General features: G+C 43.9%; 1 protein-coding gene across 1 annotated transcript in view; it reads left to right on the plus strand.

Annotated features, from left to right (window-relative positions):
- Positions 1–21,833, plus strand: part of Rab31 (RAB31, member RAS oncogene family) — a 126,426-nt gene that overhangs the window by 56,559 nt on the left and 48,034 nt on the right. Inside the window, exon 4 of the mRNA XM_057763029.1 lies at positions 21,639–21,710. Within this exon, the coding sequence (XP_057619012.1) occupies positions 21,639–21,710 (72 nt within the window). The remainder of the gene's footprint in view (positions 1–21,638; positions 21,711–21,833) is intronic.

Consider the following 21,833-nt stretch of genomic DNA (forward strand, 5'->3'; position numbering starts at 1 on the left):
GGTCATAGATTAACCCTCTGGAAGGGTAAGCAAGGCCCCAGTTGAATGCTTCCATTGTGGACTGCCTTGGTCATCATGTCTTTTCACAGCAATAGAACAATAACCAAGACAGCCTATTTCTTTTGATTAGAGAATTGAAGCTATTAATATTTAATGTTTTAATTGAAGTGTACATGTTAATTAAAGTGATTGTGTTGTTGATTTGGGGTAGTTTGTGTTCTCAGTGGTGGTAATTATGGCTTCGTATTTCTTTCCACAGTCTCTTGGATTTGTTTATTTCTTTCTTCAGCCTGAAATACTGCTTCCTGTATATGTTTTAGGTTTAGTTTGTGGGGTATATCCCTTTCTAGGCTATTTATATCCTGGGAAGTTTTTCTTTTTCCTTCAATTCTGGTGATAGTTTTCTGGGTGTGTTAGTTTAGGTTGGCTGTAATAGTCTTTTAGAACCTGGAATGCACTGCTCCAGGCTTGTCTGCCTCTCAGAGTGTCTACTGAGAAACCAGCTGGTGAGTTTTCTATTATATGTGACATGTGTTTCTCTTCTTCTAGTTTTACATACACTTTTTTGTTTTTCATACTTGGACTATGGACATTTTCTTTCTGGTCTTGTCTATTTGGTGTTTTACATCTGTATGAGTATATATTTCCTTTGTTTAGGGAAGATACATATTCTATGATTTGAAGGTTTGGTTTGTACATGATGCCCCATATTTTCTGTATGCTCTTTTCCTGTGTTTTAATTAATTAATTTATTTTTATTATTTTATTTTTTAAATTTTTTAAAAATACTTACTTATTTATTTATTATATATACAATATTCTGTCTGTGTGTATGCCTGAAGGCCAGAAGAGGGCACCAGACTTCATTACAGATGGTTGTGAACCACCATGTGGTTGCGGGGAAATGAACTCAGGACCTTTGAAAGAGCAGGCAATGCTCTTAACCACTGAGCCATCTCTCCAGCCCCTGTGTTTTAATTTTTATTTTGTTCAGATCTTCTACTTTTCTTCTGCTTATAGAGCTTCCCGTTGACTTTTCTAGTTGAGTTAATGGGTTTCTCAATTTCATCTTCATTTCAGCTTGAGTCCTCTTCAGTGTTTCTGCCCCTTCAATAAATTCTGTTCTCAAGTCCTGGAGTATCTTCAGTTCTATCTTCATTTGTGTTTTCTTGGGCATCACTCAGGCATTTAGCCTCTTTAATTTCTAATTTCATTGAGCTGTCTCTTAGTGTCATCTTTAAACTCTTTGAATTCTTCAGTGATGTTTATGATTATTCTAATTCTGTCTTCTGAGTTTCATCGAAGTAATTCTCACTGGCAGATATTTCTGCATGACTATTAGGTTGTAGGGGAGATATTGACTTGATCTTTCATGTTGCTTGTAGGTTTTTTGTTTGTTTGTTTTTGATGAGATCTGGGCATGTGGACTTCCTTTGTGAGTTCTCTGTCTGATGTGGACAGAGCAGGTTAGGACAGAGGACGTGTGGACTGACTGGACTTGGAGGTTAGAAAGGGCTTAAGTGGAATTAAACCAGGTGGGGATTGGGTTAGCGTGGGATGAACATTTTGGTTCAAACCTAGAGTGTGGGGGTAGATATGTCTGAGTGGAGAGGCTGGATATGTTGTGGTGGGGGCCTGATCTAGAGGTTGGTTGTTTTGCAAACAGATGTGACCAGACTCAACTAGGGCACTGGTTCTGGGACCTGGGCTGGATCTGGAGTGTTCAGAAGGGTCAGGCAGACTCACTTCATTAGACCTCGGAGAAATGTACAGTATCTGGCTGGGTGGAGAGATAGGATGTTCAACATGCTTTCTCATACATACAACCCAGAACCACCTTCAGGGGCAGCACTACCCACTGTGAGCTGGGACCTTTCACATCAATCATTAATCAAGAAAATGCCCCCACAACACAACTTGTTGGGCATTTTCCCAGTTGAGGTTCCCTTTTCCCAGATGACTCTAACATGTTGACCAGAAACTATTTTATGTTGGCCAACTTCTATTTTAATTCACTTAATGATCTTGTCTGTCTCTGAAAAGGTTTCAGTTTCTTGTCTTTCTCTCAATGGAAGAATAATCCTTAATTGTCATTATCTGATTCTTATAAATACAGTGCTCATGTAATATTAATTTTATAGAAGTCCTCCCTTTAAAACTGAAGTTCCAAGCAGGGTGGTGGTGGCATACACCTTTAACCCTAGCCCCTGAGAGACAGACAGGCAGATCTCTGTGAATTTAAGGCTAGCCAGGTCTATAGAGTGTAGATGGAAGTTTCTGTCCTGCCTGGTCCTGCAGCTGTTCAGCCTGAAACACACATAGGCTTAAATTAATTATAAAAATATTAGCTCAGGCTTACATTAACTAGCCCTTACAACTTAAATTAACCCATAATTCTTATCTGTGTTTAGCCACGTGGCTTGGTACCTTTTCTCAGTGCGGCATTCTCATCTTGCTTTCTCTGCATCTGGGTGGTGACTGCTGACTGAGCCTTTCCTCTTCCCAGAATTCTCCTCGTCTGCTCACCTGGCCTATACTTCCTGCCCAATCAGCATTTTATTAAACCAAATATGAGTGGCAAATCCTTGCAGGGTATAAGAGCATTCTCCCACAGCAACAGAGTGAATTAGAGTGAATTCTAAGACAGTCAGAGCTACACAAGGAAACCCTGACTGGTAAAACAAATAAACAAATTGAAGTTCCAGTAATTTCAAGTTAAAGACTTTTAAAGAATATTTCAAGACTTGGGTAATTTCCTGGCCTACAAATGCTAATCTCATTAAAATGCTTTTTTTTTTCAGCTAAGTTGAAAGCACAAACTTTTTTTTCCTCATTTGAAAAGACAGGGTCTCACTGTGTAGCCCTGACTGTCCTGAGACTCTCTCTATAGCCCAGGTTGGCCTTGAACTCACAGAGATATGCCTGCCTCTGCCTCCCAAGTGTTGGGATTAAAGGCAGAAATCACCACCACCCAGGAAGAGTACATACTTTGTAAAGTGTAGACCTGGGGACCTTCTTTAAGCTGCCAGTCAGCTGTGCCTGCCGTTCCCCAAATCCAGCTAACATATTCATAGAGAAACGTGTGCTTGGAGGCTGGCTTGTATCTTTACTCCCCTGGGTTTCTTTGCAGTTGATTGGCTGTTTTTTCTTGCTTATTTGTTTTGTCTCTGGGTTGTCATAGAAACCTGACTAAGTTTTGCCCCTTTCGCTTTGGCCATGAAGCAGGTGCTTTAATGAAGGATGATCAGTCAATTTCACAGGAAACTGACTTGGCATGAGCAAGCAACAGCATGGCTTCTACCACCCACTGATGTTCCTTGTGACTTGCTGTGTGCAGACACTGCCCTGAATGCCCTGTATGTAGCATCCTCTCCCTGCGCTGTGAGGTACCTGGGTCTACCCTCATTGACCAGCGAGGTCATCAAACCACAGAGAGGTTGATTATGCCACTAGCAGCCATATGGCTAATGAGGCACGGAGCTGAATCTGATTGAACAATCTGGGTCCTGGGTTTCCTTTTTATTTATTTCTAATAGAAACCATACAGTTGAAAACACAGACATCCACCCAGTTATTTCTACCGTTGGCACAGCCTGCTATTCTTCAGAGCAATTGATGACTTTCTCAGGGAGCTCGTGGCGTCAGGATCAGCTGTTTCCATCAGACTGTACTGTGCCACCCAGGAAAGACTTCTGAGCAGTCTGCGCAGAGCATTGATGTTTCCGGGGCCTGCTCTAGTGAGCAGATTGCTTTCGATTAATTTGGTATTCCATCCCACTGACTGTGGCAGGTTCCCCAGTGTCTATGTCGAAGAAAAATAGCACCAGGAAAATTTCAGTTGGTATTTCTAATAATCTTAATTTCTAATCGTCTTCATTTATATTCCTAACACTTGGCTGCTCTGGGTTGTGGACACTGATGATTATAGTGCCATGTATGTGTGTATATATGTGTATGTAGATTATTACAGTTCCTAGTATGGAACGGAGCCATCTCCAGCCTTACTGTCATAATTCTTAGGCACACTGCGAAGCAGTGATAATCATCTTTTTGCTTCTGGGGAGCTGGTTTCCATTTTGACTAACGTTTTCAGGTGAATGTGTGTGGGTGATAGCTACAGGCCCATGCAGGCATCAGTCTCGCTTCCCCTCAGTGGCCTGACTTGGTTATTCTTGGGCTGCCCTGGTCTGCTGTCCTTTGATGGAGTCTCGAGTCTGCCTAGCTTTTCAGTTGTCGCTGCAGCTTGCTGCCAGCTTTAACTGTGGTTGTAATGACATTGCCTTATGGAAGAGCTAAAAATAAATTCTTGACGACTGCCCGTGCCTATTGCTATTTGTTCTGTTTCAGTAATTATTGGAGTCCAGGGGATTTTATCACACACACACACACACACACACACGCACGCACGCACGCACGCGCGCGCACACACACACACACACACACAAACACTTCTGTGTCTTTGTAGAAATCTCCCACCACCATCCTCTCAGAATTTTAAACAAGTGTTTTTGGTGCAACGCTGTATCAATATAACGACAAAGGTTTCAGTGTTGGCGGAGGGTGAGTCCATTGCTATGTTAGCTAATCACCGTTTGCTCACCTGTGAGGGGAGTGTGCCAGCTTCTGCCTGGCATGCACAGCATGCTAGCAAATGCCCTGCTTTCTGTCCAGCACCAATTCTCTTATATTTGTGGCACAAATTTACATATTCTGAAAGTAATTTTCTCTGTGAGCACAGACATCCATTCCTACCTGGTTGGGAAGTGTGTTGGGCCTTGATGTGTATGTAACCTGCATCTTGCTTTCTTCATGTCGCCTGGAATCTACCAGAGCAACAAGTGTTCTTAACCACTGAGCCATCCCTCTAGCCCCTTGAAATGTTTTTTTTTTTTAATTAGCAAACATTGAAAATAAAAGAAACAAAGAGAAAACACAAATTTAGTAACTATAAGAAAGCCAGGGCTGGTGTCACAGGTTTGTAATCCCAGTTTCTCAGGAGGCTGAGGCAAGAGGTTAAGAACTTTCAGCCGGGCAGTGGTGGTGCACACCTTTAACCCCAGCACTAGGGAGGCAGAAACAAGCAGATCTCTGTGAGTTTGAGGCCTGTACATAGTGAGTTCCAGGACAGCCAGGGTTCCACAGAGAAACCATGTCTTGAAAAACGAACCAAACAAACAAACAAATAAAAAACTTCACGGTCTTATGGAGTTAGGGTGAGATCAAGAACTGCTGGGCAATTTAAGAAGGCCCATTTTCAAAAATAAGATGTGAGCCTGGTGCACAGCCTGTGCCTGCAGTCCCAGCATCTGAGAGCTGCGCAGGCAGAAGAGTCACCATGAGCTTCACATCAGACTGAGCTGCAGAGTGAAAGTGTATCAAAAAGAACAAAAGTAAAAGTTGGGGAAGTTGGGACTGGTTTAAAGCGTTTGCTGCTTTTACAGAGGACCTGGGTTCCGTTCCCAGCACCCACATTAGGCGGCTCACAACCACCTGTAACTCCGGCTCCAAGGAATCTGACTCCCTCCTTTGGCCTCTTTGGGTACATGGGTTTTGAGGAGCCTACCAAAGAAGACCACTCAGACAGTTTATAGCCAATCGAAAGTCTTCATTCCAGCTAACTGGGACTATACTCAGGTACTACGGTACAAGTGTAGCCCTGAGTGTTTAGTAAGCAGGGTTCTCAACTTGTGGGCTGTGATCCCTTTATGGCTACTGGAAATATCAGATATTTGTATTATGATTCATAACAGTAGCAACATTACAGTTATGAAGTAGCAATGAAAATAATTTTATGCTTGGGGGTCACCACAGCATGAGGAGTTACAGGGTCACATTCTAGTCAAACTTAAAATGACCACGATGGAGGCACCTCTGTACATGTGTCCTGTTCTGTCACACCTGTGCATACGTGTGCACACCTACACACAGACGTATACACGTGAAATACAACTTAAAAGTCTAGGCCCAAACTTTATACTTACAGAAAAGTTGCAAAAGCAACCCAACAATTCACTAGGTTGGGGTAGCCACAGCTAGCTAGGAAAGGCGATTGAGAGGCACAGGGGAGCTATCAAAGGCCAAGCTAGAACGAGAAGGTCACCTCAGCCTGAACCGCAGTCTCCAAGGTGTGTGATGACCAGAGGAAAGGCAGCGGGCATTTGATAATCTTTAGTAAGAGGAACTGTAAGTAGCGTATGGATTCCAGAAAAGGCAGTCATGAAGAGACACGGTTGGTAGTTTAATCTTCTATGGGTCTCTGTTGGGTTCTCAACCAGTTTGTTGGAGGGCCAACTTCACACTGCTTTATTAAGACATCTCTCTGTAGAATTTCCTCATGAACTGTCTAGAAAGTTCTGCCCAGAAGGTTCATATATGTATATATACATTTATAAATATCTAGACACACAGACACACACACATATATACACACACACATCTGAAGCTATAAAAATAACATTGTTCAGAGATACTCACTACTTCCTTTTGTCAGAGATGGGGCTTTTCCTGTGTTGGGGTCTGCCACACCCATGCCTGGTCTCTAGGGACTGGACAGGACTGGGGTGATACGTAAAGGAAGAAAAGACAGAACAAACAGGCAGACCCACAGAAAAGCTGGGTTTGGATGGACTGGGCACTCCAGAAGCTCAGCATGTTTATTATGTAGAGTTGAACAGGGAAGCAGGGTTATTGCCTATAGCTGGACAAGGAGACAGGATTATTACATGCAAACAAACAAGGAAGGAGGGATCATGATATAGAGACAGCTCCAGGAGGCATGTTGAGCTAGTCTTGGTAGGAAAAGTCTCTGTAGGGAGGCCGTCTTCAGGCCTTAATGTCTTCCAGAAGAAGTGACGATGGTAGACATTTTCTGTAGACTATTAACATTCGCCCAGGGGACAGAAGGGAAAGCTTTGACATTTCCCTTTGAACCTCGCCCTGAGGAGAAAGCTTTGGCATTTCTCCATCGAACTAAGGCCATGGGACCCTTGATACGGCAGTGTCATCAGCACACATTCACTTAGGACTTCACTCAGGCCTTTTCTGCTGATGTGGGATGTCCTTCTGTATATGTGTTGCTTTTATTGGTTGATGAATAAAACTGTTTCGGCCAATGGCTTAGCAGAACAAAGCCATGTGGGAAATCAGGACAGATAAAGACAGTATGCAGAGCCAGGGAGATGCCATGTAGCTGCCCAAGGAGAAAGACACCAGAACAGAACCTTACCTGGTAAGCCACAGCCTTGTGGCGATACACAGATTAATAGAAATAGGTTCATTCAAGATGTAAGAGTAGCTAGAAATATGCCTAAGCTATTGGCCAAACAATGTTATAATTGATACTGTTTCTTTGTGATTTTCCGGATCTGCGTGGCCAGGAAACAAGAGTCTCCGTTTACAGGGTAGGGAGCAGTGAAGAGAGCCATGGCTGTGGACGTCTCCTTTGCCTTTCCTCTCTCACAGCCCTCTCTCTACTCATTCTCAACTTCCTCAAAGCTGAATTCTTTCCCTTTTGTCTCCTTCTCTGATTGCCCTAGGAGCAGCAGAACCCAGCTTTCATCCTTTGTGAGGAAGCCACCAGGGTGACTTCTGGGTTTGGAGCCATAGTGGCAGAGGACGCTTGTGTCTGCATTTGCTCCATCGTCCCTGTTGGCACGCAGAGTGATACTCATCTGCCTTCTCTTCCCAGAACTCAGCTTCACCAGGATCTAGCTCACATATAGCACTCATCATCTGTTTAGAATGTGGCGTTCAGGGTGTCTGCAGTACTCAGAATTGTGCGACTGTTACTGCAGTCATTTTTATTTTTCCTTAGAACATTTTCATCTTAATGGAAAGAAACTATCCACACATTTGTCTTAGTTAGGGTTTCATCGCTGCAATGACACGCCATGATCAAAAAGCAAGTTGGGGGAGGAAAGGGTTTATTTGGCTTATTTCAGCCTTGCTGTTCACACTGAAGGAAGTCAGGACAGAAACTCACTCAGGGCAAGACCCTGGAGGCCATGGACAGGTGTTGTTTACTGGCTTGCTCCTCATGGCTTGCTTAGCCTGCTTCCTTATAGAACCTGGGACCAAGAACACTTAGTAGACAAAGACAGGCAGATTCCTGTGATTCAAGGTCAGTTTAGGCTGCACAACAGTTCCAGGACAGCTAAGCCAAACACCAGCGCTCATCTCTTCTTGCGTCTGACTGTCGTGTGGCTAGCTGTCTCAGTGCCTGTCACCATTCTTTCTCCACCATGGTGGAGTCCACCCTCAAACTGTGAGTGACTTGCCAGGGTATTACGATAGTTGTGAGCAAGGTAATACAGAACCCATGTTTCAGCATAGTCTATGTGTACTTCACACCCATCTCTTACGGATACTCTGAACGCAATACTACAAAGTATTTTGTTTTTATTGGACTTCCACCTTGGGCACCCATTTGGCATGCCGTCTTCAAATGCTGGAACATTTTGATTCAGAAACTGGACTGTGGACTGTCTATTGGCTGGTAGACATTTGGGGTATTTCCATTCTGGGCTATTATGGGGGAGTGGTGCTGTGAACATTTATAGATAAGTTTCTCTGTGGCTGTGTGCTACTTGAGCATCGTGTGTAAATAGCGAAGCATCGACTCCATGGGGTATGTGGTAGCTTTGGTTAGCATTCTGAAGAGCCACCAAGCTGTTTTTCCAGAGTGGCTATGCCATTTTGGCTTCCCACCAGCAAAGCACAAGGTCATCGGTACTTCCCATTGTCAGCAGCCAGTGTCACCATGATGCACAGTCATGTTTTCTTCCAAGAATTTTATAATTTTAGTACTTGCTTGTGCTTCTACGCTCCATTTGGAGTGACCTTTTGTGCACCTTGTGTGGAAGGAATCCAGCTTCACTTGACACGTCTGGCTATCCAGTTGTCCCCGTGGGACTTATTGGAAAGACTAGAGTTTGCCCAGTCAACTGCCTGGCACCTTCCTTGAAAAGCACTGAGCTTCGATGTGAGGCTTTCATTCTGGGCTTGAGTTTACTACCTGCGACCTAGATGCTCATCCCATATCAGTACCACGCTTCTCTCAGGACTGTATCTTTGTACTAGGATTTGAAAAGAAGTACGAGTTCTCTAATTTTCTTCTTTGCTGAGCTTGTTTAGGCTAATCTGAGCCCACTGCATTTCCGCTTAAAGTCAGCCTTCACAAAATCTGCTTTTACAAAGAATCTGGCCAGGTTTTTAAAACTTAGTTTTTAAAATTGTATCTTATTTATCCTGTGTTCTTGTATGTGTGGTGTGTATATATGTGTTTAACTCAGGCAGGCACCTTTACCCACTGAACCATTTTGCTGGTCCATTAAATTTTTTCTTTTAGTGTATAAAATAATGGATTTCATATATGTATGTGTATATATATATATATATCTTTGTGATTTGCTTATGTTCATTCAACCATTACCCTCTTTTGACCTGTCCTTGTGTCCTGCTGGTATCCTCCCACAAATTGTTCTCTCTCTGCTTTCATTTCATATATATATATATATATATATACACACACACACACATATATATATATTTATATATACATTCTATATATGGAAGAAAACATTGAATAATTGTCAGTCTCCCTCCCCCACTATCCTCTCTTGATCCCCTGTCTCCATTTTCTCCTCTTTAGATCATCTTTAGGGGATTTTTCTTCTCTTTCATCCTGCCTCCTTTACTTTTATCATCTATCTATCTATCTATCTATCTATCTATCTATCTATCTATCTATCTATTATCTATCTATCATCATCTGTCTATTATCTATCTCTACCTCCACACATACATATATACGTGCATATATTCATATACATTAATTTGAAAGATTTTACATATAGAGAAACATGGTATTTGCCTGAGTTTGGATTATTTCATTGAACATGATGGTCTCTTTTGTTGAAGATGATGTCATTTCATTCTTCTTTATGGCTGAACAAGACGTGTGTGTGTGTATCACAGTTTTTATCCTTTCATTTGCTGCTAGACATCTAGGCTGGTTCACACACACAGAGTTTTTTAGAATGGCTTACAGGCTGTCGTCCAGCTAATCCAACAATGACTGTCTACCAATGGAAGGTCCAAGAATCCAGTAGTTAAATCTGCAAGATTGGACGTCTCAGTTGGTCTTCAGTATATGCTAGAATCCTAAAGAAGTAGGCTCTGATGCCATATAATAATGAACTTGCCTGTGAGAACAAGGGCAAGCAGGCAAAGAGAGCAAGCAAAAAGCTTCCTCCTTCCACGTCTTTACATAGGCTGCCTGCAGAAGGTGTGGCTAGGATTAAAGGTGAATTTTCCCCACCTCAAAAGATCTGAATTAAAGATGGAGCTTCCCACTTTAAATGATTTAATTAAGAAAAATTCCTCACAGACGTATCAAGGCACTTGGGCTTTTGTTAATTCCAGATATAGTTGAGTCGGTAACCAGGAATAGCCACCAGGTTGCTGATTCTTTTAATTTTGTTATTTCCAGGTTGGTCTGAGTATCATTTGTTACTTTCTTTCTCTCTGATGCATATTAGAAGTCCATGGGTTTTCTGAGTCAACCGATTGAGTCTTTCTTGGCTTGCCTTTGTTCATCTACTTCTCCCATGTAATTCATTTTTGCTGCCCGCTGGCTTGCTGGTCATCAGTTGCTCTAGTTTGTGCTTGCTTGGAACAGTCCCCACCAATGACTTTCACAGATAACTTCAGAGGGAAGAGTACTCATGGCTGGCTGTTGTTCACTATTCTGCCTTTTTGGCTTTCAGCATCACTGCTGAAGGTCATCATTCTGATGGACCAGCTTTTGTTTGTGACTTCGTTTTTTTGTTTTTTGTTTTTTTTTTTTAATCTTGCAACTTTTAATATTGCTCCCCTTTCCTGCCTTTTGACTATAAAGTGCTATAGAAGGTTCTTCTCTGGTCATGTCTGTTTGAAGTTCTAAATAGTCCTTGTTCTTGGATAAGATTCTTTCCCCAGGTTTGAGTAATTCTGTGAGGACTTCATGACTGTGTTTTCTGAACTTTTATTTTACATTATATTACTTAACTGTACTATCTTTTTGAAGCAAATTTAGGAAAGGTTTTATTTTAGGCTTAAGTATGGTGCTAAGAGGGGATAGAGAAACAGGCAAGAGAAAGTCCGCGTGTAATACTGAATGGATGTGGGTCTCTCCTGTCCCCCACTGGCATCTGAGTGCCGCATTTTCTCACGCTTGTCTTCTGTGATGCTCCCTCTTGTGTTTGATCTAGTGTTCTGGTGATGGTTTTTGATTGACTTTCTCATTCCTAATATTTCTCGGTGTACGTTTTTTTGTATGTACTTTTTTTTTTGTTTTGTAATTTCTCATCTCAGTTTCTGACTTTCTTACCTGTGCTCATGATTTTTTATCCAGATCTTGAATTGATTCTCTAATTTATTGATCTCATTGTGCCCTTGTTGAAGTCATAGGTAAGTTTTACAAGTTGAGTTTTGAATTCTTTGACATTTCATCCATTTCAGGATTTTTATGTATGGTACAGAATTGTTAGGATCTTTAGAGGCATTGTCTTAACTTGGCTTTTTGTTTGTTTGTTCTTGTTTTTGTGGTTTTATGTTGCAATTTGTGTAGCTGTGGCTGTTAATATTCCCTCCAGTTTTAGTTTGGGATCAGCTTGGGGAGACCATCTCCCCGAGAATGAGAGTCCAGTACTGCTAAGAGAGGAAGCAAACTGCTGTCAAAATGACGCAGATGGCGCAGGACCGGGAGCGAATCCCGATGAAGCCGAGCACTGGCTCAGCTACAGCGTGAGAGAGGGCAGAAGCAGCACAGGTGTACACATAGCCTTGTGCCTCTACTGCACCGCCGGATGTCTGTCAGAGCTGTCTCCAGGTTAGGGGCGTCTCTTTCTCTGTGTACCAGGAGCCTCTGCTGGCCACACGCAGCTTTGCAGGCTGTGGGTGGGGCAGGACCTGTCAGGCTTCAGTTGGTACACCTAGGCTGGCTACCTATCCAGTCCGAGGGGTGTCTCCCACGTGTGCTCTGGAGTTGGGAAAGCGAGCAGAGCTTCTGGGGTTTGTGCTGTGGGGTCAGTCGCAGTGCTTTCCCTTGTTAGGCTGGAAGTCAAGCACTCTGCTGGAACGTGTCAGGCCACCAGGACTGAACCTCAAAGCAGGTGACTCCAGGCTGACTGCAGGCATAGGGCTGTCACTCTCTGCAGTTATCCTGAAGAAAGAGTCTGCCCAGCAACCCAGGCCAGGGCTGTTGACCACAGTGCCCTTCACTGCATCAGCTGAATTTCTCAAGATTCCCGCATCTGGCCCTCCTCTCCACAATGATCTTCCATGGCCACCTCCTAACCAGGCTCTGAGGCAGGTTGCCAGTCTCCCCACTCGATGGCGGTTCTCCTCTCTTCAGGCTTCAGAATTACCTCAGTCTGAAACAACAGGTTTCTTCCATATGGCTCGGGCTACATGTACCCTTATAGGCAAAATGGTCCTCATCATAGTCTACTTTCTGTTGCTATGATAAACACCATGGTTTAGGGGGAGGAAAGGATTTATGTGGCCTTCAGTTCCAGGTCACAGTTCATAGCTTAAAAGTCAGGGCAGAAACTCAAGCAGGAACGAAGTAAAAACCATCCTTGCTGGATTGCTATCTGTTTCCTACGTGGCTCGAGGTTGTGTCTAGTTGGCAGTAACACAGACCTCCTCTCAAATTCTGACCTGTTACACAGCAGTTACTGTCTGACCAGATTCTCAGCTGGATCCAGGACTCACAAGAAGTGTGGCTTGTCTGTTTAAAGGATTGACTTACATATACCAGAAATACAAGACAATGCTAGATACTTGATTCAAAGGCTTTGGTACAGCCATGTGCAGTGGCGCATGCCTTTGTTCCCAGCATTTGGGAAGCAGAGGCAGGCTGATCTCAGTGAGTCGAGGCCAGCCTGGTCTACAGAGTGAGTTACAAGGTGGCCAAGGCTATACAGTGAAACCCTGCCTTGAAAAACAAACAAACAAAAAAGAAAAAGGCTTGAATAGGAGAATGGAGGTGAGGAGTAGGTTCTGACACCTGTGTATGTACCTGTGACACCTGTATGTGCACCTGTGACACCTGTGTGTGCACCTGTGACACTTGTGTATGCACCTGTGACACCCATGTGTGTACCTGTGACACCCATGTCTGTGCATCTATGACACCTGTGTGTGCATCTGTGACACCTGTGTGTGTACCTGTGATACCTGTGTATGCACCTATGACACCTGTGTGTACACCTGCAACACCTATATGTGCGTCTGTGTGATTGGAAGCTCTTTGAAGGCTCCACCTCTCTTCTTTATCATGGGCAATTTAGGCCCAAGTTGGGCTGTTGTTCCACTCTACAAGGGCATTTCCTGAATTTGGGTTCCATGCTCAGGGCAGAAAGGAGAGAACAGAAGGGAAAGGCACAGCTTACTTTCTGGGACACTAGTGGCCAACTCTAAATGCACAGAGTTCCAGCTGCATCTGATGACACAGGAGGGTAATGAAGGGTGATGCGAGAACCAGAGTTTTAGGGCAACCCCCACAGGGTAGGCTCAGCTACTTCTCTTGATATGGCCTCAGAAAAAAACAGACAGTGGAGAAATCAAACTAGACAAACAACAACAACAACAACAACACACACACCACAAATAAACAACAACAACAACAACAACAACAAAAAACCACCCAAAACCCAAAAAAGCAGAGAAATGGTGGGCATGGTGGTACACAGCTGTGATTCTAGCACCCAGGAGACTGAGGCAGGATTGCCACAAACTGAGGCCAGCCTGGTCTACATAGTGAGACCTTGTCCTACAAAACCAAGCAAGGAAGTAAAGGGGAGGGAGCAAAGAAGGGAGGACAGAAAGGCAGAAAGCGAAGATTAAATCAGTGCGGCCCTGTTATGAAGAGCAGACAGAAGAGTGCAGTATGGGCTTGGAGCTAGAAGAATTGGGGCAGGAGGCGTAGGCAATGAGGCAGCTCTGGTCAAGGTGTGGCCTTGCCAATCCTTGACTCAGCTCCAGTTCTGGCGAGGCTCAGGAGTTTCAAAGTGACTACTTGGGCCTGAGGCTGATCTGCCCTTAAGGTTGCTGCAATGTTAAAACAGTGCTGCCTTTGTGCCTTCAGCCTTGAAGATGACTGTAGTGTGTCGGGCAGTCAGATGCTCCTTTAGGATGCCTGACTCCTCATGTGAACAAGGACTCCCGAGAAGGAGTCTGACTGTGGAGACTTAGAATTCCAACTCTGTGGAGAGGTTGGAATGTTGCCGGTCTAGGGGCGACTTACCTTCCCTTGAGGTAGTTCTAGTCCTCTGGAACAGTCATTCCCTGTCCATCTCTATGTCTGAACCAATAGACAAAAATCCTGTGACCAACAGATAAAAATCTTTTGGAATTTACTAACTTAGCAGACCACTACCTTCTACCAAGCCCAAAGCTAAGGTAATATCTTGGGCCCTAGATGAAGCTCTGATCTTACTGTACCTCACTCTCTGATGTACCCCAACGTATTTTAAACTTGCCTTGATTTATGATTTTCTTAGTTCTGTAAAACTATAAAGCCTAAACAAAATTGCTTCCATACTGGCTGGAACATGGAATTTAGAGTAACCTCAGTCTGTGCTCCCCAGGCCAAAGTCACTCCAGAATAAACTCAGATTCCTTCTAAGACGGTGCCATGCAGAGTCAAACAGGAGTTTTATCCGAAGTAAAGGAGACAGGCACAGACAGAGGAGAGAGACACAGGAGGAGACAGACACAGAGTGAGACAGGCCCAAATGGAGCAGACAGGCACAGGAGGAGACAGGCACAGGAGGAGACAGAGTGCCTGGCCTCACCCTTCTTTTTGCTTCCTGGTGGGCCTAGTGTGGAGTCAGTCTGTTTCTCTGGTTTTGTTAAAAGATAACGTGACTGTTATCACTGGCTATTATTTTGGACTTTTAGGAATTTCCTGTGCTTTCGAATACCCTGGAATCTGAATGGAGGCTCATGACTTTGGGGAGTACATTTTTACGTCAGAACAATTTTTTAAACATGTATGATTATTCCAGTACTTGTAGGATTCTAGTTTTTTGTACCATCTTTTTGGTGTTGTTATTGTTATTTAATTTTGGGAATTGAACCTGGGGCCATATGCAGCTAAGAGCAAGCACTCGACCACCATACTAGCTATACTGACTCAAAAAATGCTAGTCTTGGAGCTGGAGAGATGGCTCAGCAGGTCAGAGCACTGGCTTCTCCTCCAGAGAATCTGGGTTTAGCTCCCAGCACCCATATGACAGCTCACAATCATTTATAACTCTAGTTCCAGGGATCTGACATCCTCTTCTGAGCTCTGCAAGGGCCAGGCACACTGCTGGTGCACGTTCACGCAGGCAAAACATTCCTACACATAAAATAATCTAAAAACAAGATCAACAGCAAGAATGGACATCTTGCCCATCCTGGTGGTGTACGCCTTTAATTCCAGGAGGCAAGGGAATATGTAGTGAGTTCCAGGTCAGCCAGAGTTACACAGCGACTCCAGAACATTCATCTGTGCCCCATTTAGTGGGAGGGTCCTTTGCTCCATATTGAATCATTTTCTGTTGAAGAGGGTTTTTAGGTTGTGCCTGCAGAATGGAGACAGAGGAAGCTTTTGTTTCTTTCTGTTTCTTGCTTGCTTTCTTGCTTTATGTTTTGTTTTTCTGAGACAGGCTGTGTAGTCCAGGCTGTCCTGTAACTCACTATGTAGACCGTGCTGGTCTTGAACTCACAGAGCTCTTTCTGCCTCTGCCTCCTGAGTTCTGGGATTAAAGACATGCTCTCCCACTCCAAGAATAAGGAAGTACTTTTGACTTTATTAAAAAGGAAGAGAAGCCAGGGCAGTGGTGGCACAGGCCTTTAATCCCAGCACTCAGGAGGCAGAGGCAGACGGATCTCTGTGAGTTCAAGGCCAACCTGTTCTACCAGAGCTAGTTCCAGGAACTAGCTTCTCTAGCTTCAGAGAAACCCTGTCTCAAAAAACAAAACAAAACAAACAAACAAAAAGGAAAATAAGGAAGACTTTTTTCTTGTTGTTGCAGAAGTCATGTATCATGTTAAAGGCAGCTTTTTATTAGCTCAGAAATATTAATACAGGGCCTTGGCATTATAGTGGCATTATGTAGTGCTAACCACTGTTAATAGTTCTGTCCGTTGCCCCCAGCCCCTTTTCTGTCCACTCCTCCATTCTGTCAGGGGTCAGGATGTGTGAACAGGCATATTAACTAGGCTCTTTACTTTCAGTGAAGAGAGGAAGTCTGTGTGGAAATGGGACAGAGAGATCCTTCATTGCTGTCTTTCCATTCAACTTCTGCCAGCCAGGAATGCTGGGAACGGCAGGAATTTTCTTCTACCACCTGCCTTTGTTGCAATCCTCCCTGGCTCCTTTTGGCTTCTGCCCTTGACTCCCCTGGCCTTGACTCCCCTGGCCTTGACTGTGGCTGCCCGGCATTCCTGGGGAGGGCTGGAGCTCTTAATTGGGAGTTGGCACCTGAGGCTGATCTGCAGACTGGCCACAGACTGGCATTGTCCCCGGCTGCCTCTGACTCTCCAGGGAGAGATCGTACCCTGAAAGTCATTCTGCAGAGTCCATCCTGCAAGACCCAGGACCTGAAACCGGGGTGTCTGGCCAGGGTAATTCTCACCTGGGGAGCAGGACCGAGCTGGGAATGCAGGTGTCTGGAGACTTTGTCTTTCCTCTACTTCCTGCTTTGCTGTTTTGCTATTTGTGATGTCACCACATGCGATTAAAGAACTTTCCTCAAGAATTCCTGGTATAATACATTTACTCTATTATAGAGGTGGGAAGTAGGGAGGGGAGGGAGGAGAGAGAAGAGTGAGTGTGTGTGTGTGTATGTGAGTGTGTGCATGTGTGTGTGCATGTGTGTGAGTGTGTGCATGTGTGTGCATGTGCGTGAGTGTGCATGTGTGTGCATGTGCGTGAGTGTGCATGTGTGTGAGTGTGCATGTGTGTGAGTGTGTGCATGTGTGTATGTGTGTATGTTTTATGTAAGTACAGTCTATATAGAGACTCCAAAATGCCCGTTTTGACTTTGAGTCAACAGTTCTGCCCCTTACGGGGATAATCAGAGATGATGCCCAGAGTCCACCGTGAGTGTCAGAGTTAGAGAAATTTCCAGCTGCCATTTTTGTTTGTTTGTTTTGAAGACAAGGTTTCTCTGTACCCTTTGAAGCCTGTCCTAGATCAGGATGGCCTTGAACTCACAGAGATCCGCCTGCCTCTGCCTCCCAAGTGCTGGGATCAAAGGCGTGTGTCACCACCACTCAGTTTAAAACATTTTCATTTCTTTTACGTTTTATTTATTTATTTTGTCTACATTGTTCTTCCTGCATGTATGTCTGCAGGCCAGAAGAGGCACCCAATCTCATTACAGAGGGTTGTGAGCCACCATGTGGTTGCTGGGAATTGAACTCAAGACCCCTGGAAGAGCAGTCAGTGCTCTTAACCTCTGAGCCATCTCTCTAGCCCCAGCTGTCATTTCTAAGACCATCCTTTCTCCCATTCCCATTTTATAGAATACAAAAGCCAAGATCCAGCCAGGCCAGGCTTGAGGACTTTCAGAGCCTTGCACTCCTCACATTGTTCTAAGGTCCATTGTGAAAAACTAGATTCATAATTAAGATTGTGTATAAAAATGTTAAAAAAAATAGGAATTGTTGAGTTAAAACTAAAATAAACAAATTTCCCTCCTCTAGAAATACTTCCAACTGTTGGTGTGCTGATAATATCTTGTCGGCCTCTAGGCAAACAGTTTCTGTTGGGTTCCTCAGACTTATTTGATCAGGAAGCCTTTCTCCCCAAACGGCTCCGTGGGGCTATTTGTTCTTCACAAGACCTTCAGAAATCACGCATGGGCCATCACACCTCTTGTACCATTTAGGCTTAGTTATTGTCCAGTATCTTGTAGGACTAAACCAAAATCTATGTTTCCATTCCCTTGTGAGAAGACCTTGAGACTGTTTTTGATTCTTTAGTGTAACTAGAATAAATTCTGGTGGTTTGGTGACTGTCGCTATTATTAAGAGGTGAGATCATATCACAGAGACTGGAAGCTTGTCAGACTTTAGAAACCCAGCGTCCAGTTGCCTTCCAAGAAGATCTTACCCCACTTTGGAGGCAGAGGCAGGCGGATCTCTGTGAGTTCGAGACCAGCCTGGTCTACAAGAGCTAGTTCCAGGACAGGCTCCAAAACCACAGAGAAACCCTGTCTTGAAAAACCAAAAAAAAAAAAAAAAAAAAAAAAAAGCCAGTCGGGGCTGTCGAGATAGCTCAATAGTTAAAAATGGATGTTGCTTTTCCAGAGCCACTGAATTTGGTTCCCAGCACTCATGTTGGACAGCTCATCACTGCCTCTGTAACTCCAGCTCCACGGGGATCCAACTGGCATATACTTTTGTGTGCAAGCACACACACACACACACACGTAATAAAAATATAATCTTAAAAAAGTCACATGCCCAAAGAACACAGATAACATCAAGAGGCAAATTGACTTTCCAGAATTGTCTTTGCTGCTCCTAAGTGATTAAATGCTACCTGGGAGTTACCTAAACACTGAAATCTGAAGCCTGTATCTTGTCGGGTAGCTGGCGAAGGCTTGAAATTGGCATCGGTTGTGTTGACTTTAAAATAGACTTCCAAGATGAGGTTTTAATAAGAAAGCTTTTACCAGCCTCCTGCAACTGTGACCTTTCTTTCTGGAAGAATCTTCTGCGTCATCCCATCGATATTAATTCTGACCTCTTAGAAAGGAAATTATACCACAGCAACCGGTGACTGACCGTATGTGTTCACTTGTGCTCGGCTTGTGTGGGATAAAAGATAAATATTGTAGGCCAGAAATGATTTATCTCTTTGTCCTTCACAATTATTACCGTTTGGTCAATGCATTATTGAGTTTCAGGGTGAGACACTAGCTTTGAATTTATTTAAACCCCTAGGTCTCCAGCAATAAAGTCCTTTAAGTGGCTTCACCAAAAGATTTATTTCAGAGTGGTTCCTTTGTGGGGAAGGAATAACGCACTGTGTACTGAGGGCTTTCAATAATTCATGAGGCCTGCACACCATTGGCTGTTGGAGAGGGAGCTTTTGGCGGCAGAGCCCAAGGGAAATCTGTGTCCTGTGTCTGCCTTCTGGGAAGTGAGGCTAGCAGAGGCTGTTTTGAAAACAAGAGAGGAGGGGGACATTAAGCAGAATTGGTGGAGAGGCCACATTTTATGCAGCCTCTACCTTTAGCAAAGCCGGGTGTTTACAGAGAATGCTTTTTCCTTCCATGAACAGAAATTCTGACTGGTTTTGATCCACCAGGAGTGCATTGCCAAAGGTGGGCCAAACATGAATCCTCGGAGCTTAGCACTTACGACAGACGCGGGGGAGGTCTGTGGATGTGGAAAAGATGTGTGGCATGTTGTGTTGTGAGACCTGGAGTGGTGTTTGTGGGCAGAGGAAAGTGGCAGGGTCTCTGCATCAGTTCAGCTGTAAGCTTGGCTCTCCCTGAACACCCTACTTCGGTCTCCTTCCTAAAAGCCACCAAACCCCAGGGTGGTCTTCCTTCAGAGGGATACCTGTGTGTAACACTGGAAGGAACATCCTGTCCCCTCTCCTGATCTGAGCATGCCAATGAGAAGTACCTTGTGGGACACAGAAGAAATGAGGCCAGTTTTGTTGTCTGCCAGGAGAACTATAGGATTCATCTTCCCATTCCTCCCCATCTTTCCTTCATGCCCCAGTAAAAATAGCTGGTTTTTAATTAATTTTTAAAAATACTTTATTTATTTTGTGTGTGGCTAGGCTTTGGGGAGGACATGTGGCCATGCCACACTACACAGATAGAAGTCAGGGGGCAACTTGTAAGGTTCAGTTTTCTCTAACTATGTAGGTTCCTGGGATTAAACTCAGGTCTTCAGCCTTGGCTAAGATCTCCCTCTGGCCCTGATTTATTTGAACCTAAGGCTAGTTTACTTAAAGTTATTGTGAAATTTATGTTAGAGAGCCTTTAAATGTACATATGACTAGAAGTTCTACTGTTAACATCTTGAGGATGACCGTGTGATACTGGCATTTGGACATTCGCTGCTGTCCACATTTTCACATTGAATTATATCATTTTTGCTGCCTTCAGACATTTCCAACTTAATACTTGTCAAAAGAGATTTTTCCTTTAAACAAAAATTCTCCTCTTCATTTCAGCAGTTGTGGAACATTCCATTGTAAACGCATGTCTTAGTCAGCCTCAGCTGCTAGAACAAATGCTCCTGAGTGGACGGTGTAAATAGACCTTTTGTTATCTTGGCTCTGGACGTAGCTCCATTGGCATCCTTACTGTCTTGGGAAGGTTCCTTTCCTGGCATACAGACAGTCTCCTTCATCTGTTCCCACGCATGCTGTGTGTGGAGGGCTCTAAGCCCATCATGGAATCTACTTCATGACCTCATCTGACCCCAGTGACTTCTCACCTGACCTCTCACGACCTTCCCTCCTAAAGGCCATCATGTTGACAAGAGGTCAACGTTTGAGTTGTGCAGGGCACACAGCCCTTTATCTAGGATATTGCGCAGTGCAGCGATGAACCTTCACATTCTCCTTTGATTTCCCCCTCCATCATGACATAGGGAAATGGCTTTTCTGTGCATGGTGTTCACTCTATCTAGAATATATTTCCTATAAGAAGACTTCTGGGCTGAAGGGCACGTATCTCAGCTTCTGGTATATTGTTCCTAGTGACACTGTGGGACTAAATACCATCCCTATGTAGTAGCTGAGAGTGTCTCCCTCCCCAGGCCCACTCCAACACACAATCTAAGGCCTTTTAACGCTTATTAAATTAATAAATACCTAATCATTTTAGTTCATTCTTTTTGTTAATTGATTAAGTTTAAATATTTATTGGTAACTTGAAGTGGTCACTTATATAATCCTTTTTCCATTTCCCTGTTGAGCTTTCTTTCACTTACTGGTCCTTTCCAAGACTTTTTTTTTTTTTAATTAAAAAATACAAATTAAGACTAGGTCCTCCTTAAAATATGCATGCAATGTATACGTTTGGAGAATAATTACCCATTTTATTTGAGGATGAAAGACTCCAGCAGGCAGTGATACTTAGGTTTCTGGTTTGGGGAATGAAGCCCATCTAATATGTCACCGTTAGCCGACCTTGGTAGGCAATAAAGCTTTGCCCGATAGAACTGGCAGCCAGCCGAGGCTCAGGGCACATGGCCTGCTCCTCCTCCATGGTTCTGCAAGGACCTTGTGCTCTTTCCTTTCATTTTCTCTCCCCTTGAAGTTATCTCTTCCTTGCCACTTTATGAGATTGTCCTAGGTCAGCAGAGAAAAGAAAATTCAGAGGATTCAACATTGAGAATAAATTCTGTGTCTGGCTTTTGATCAAGAGGCCATTTCATGGTCTATAAACCACAAATGTATGTATAGTTGGGGAGCAGAGTTTATTATTTAATATATGTTGTAGAAAAGTCTGGGGGGGTGGTTTAGAGCTCTTACAGGGACGATACAGCTTAAGATTTAACGCGTGGTGTGGGATTGCTTAAAGTCTGTTTGTTCACTGTGGCCTAACCTGCTGACCGCTTCTGGACAGTTCCACTCGCTGGCTCCCATGTACTATCGAGGATCGGCCGCAGCCGTCATCGTGTATGACATCACCAAACAGGTAAGAATGTCTCTCAGCTCCAGGTGCCACGTGTGGGGACCGTCCCAGAGACACCAAAGCAGCCTGGCTTGTTGTGAGTCTTGCCAGCCACTGGCAGTGTGGGAGGTGGGGACAGAGAAAGCT

Source organism: Chionomys nivalis, chromosome 2 (genome assembly GCF_950005125.1).
Source record: "Chionomys nivalis chromosome 2, mChiNiv1.1, whole genome shotgun sequence".
Taxonomy (NCBI): Eukaryota; Metazoa; Chordata; class Mammalia; order Rodentia; family Cricetidae; genus Chionomys; species Chionomys nivalis.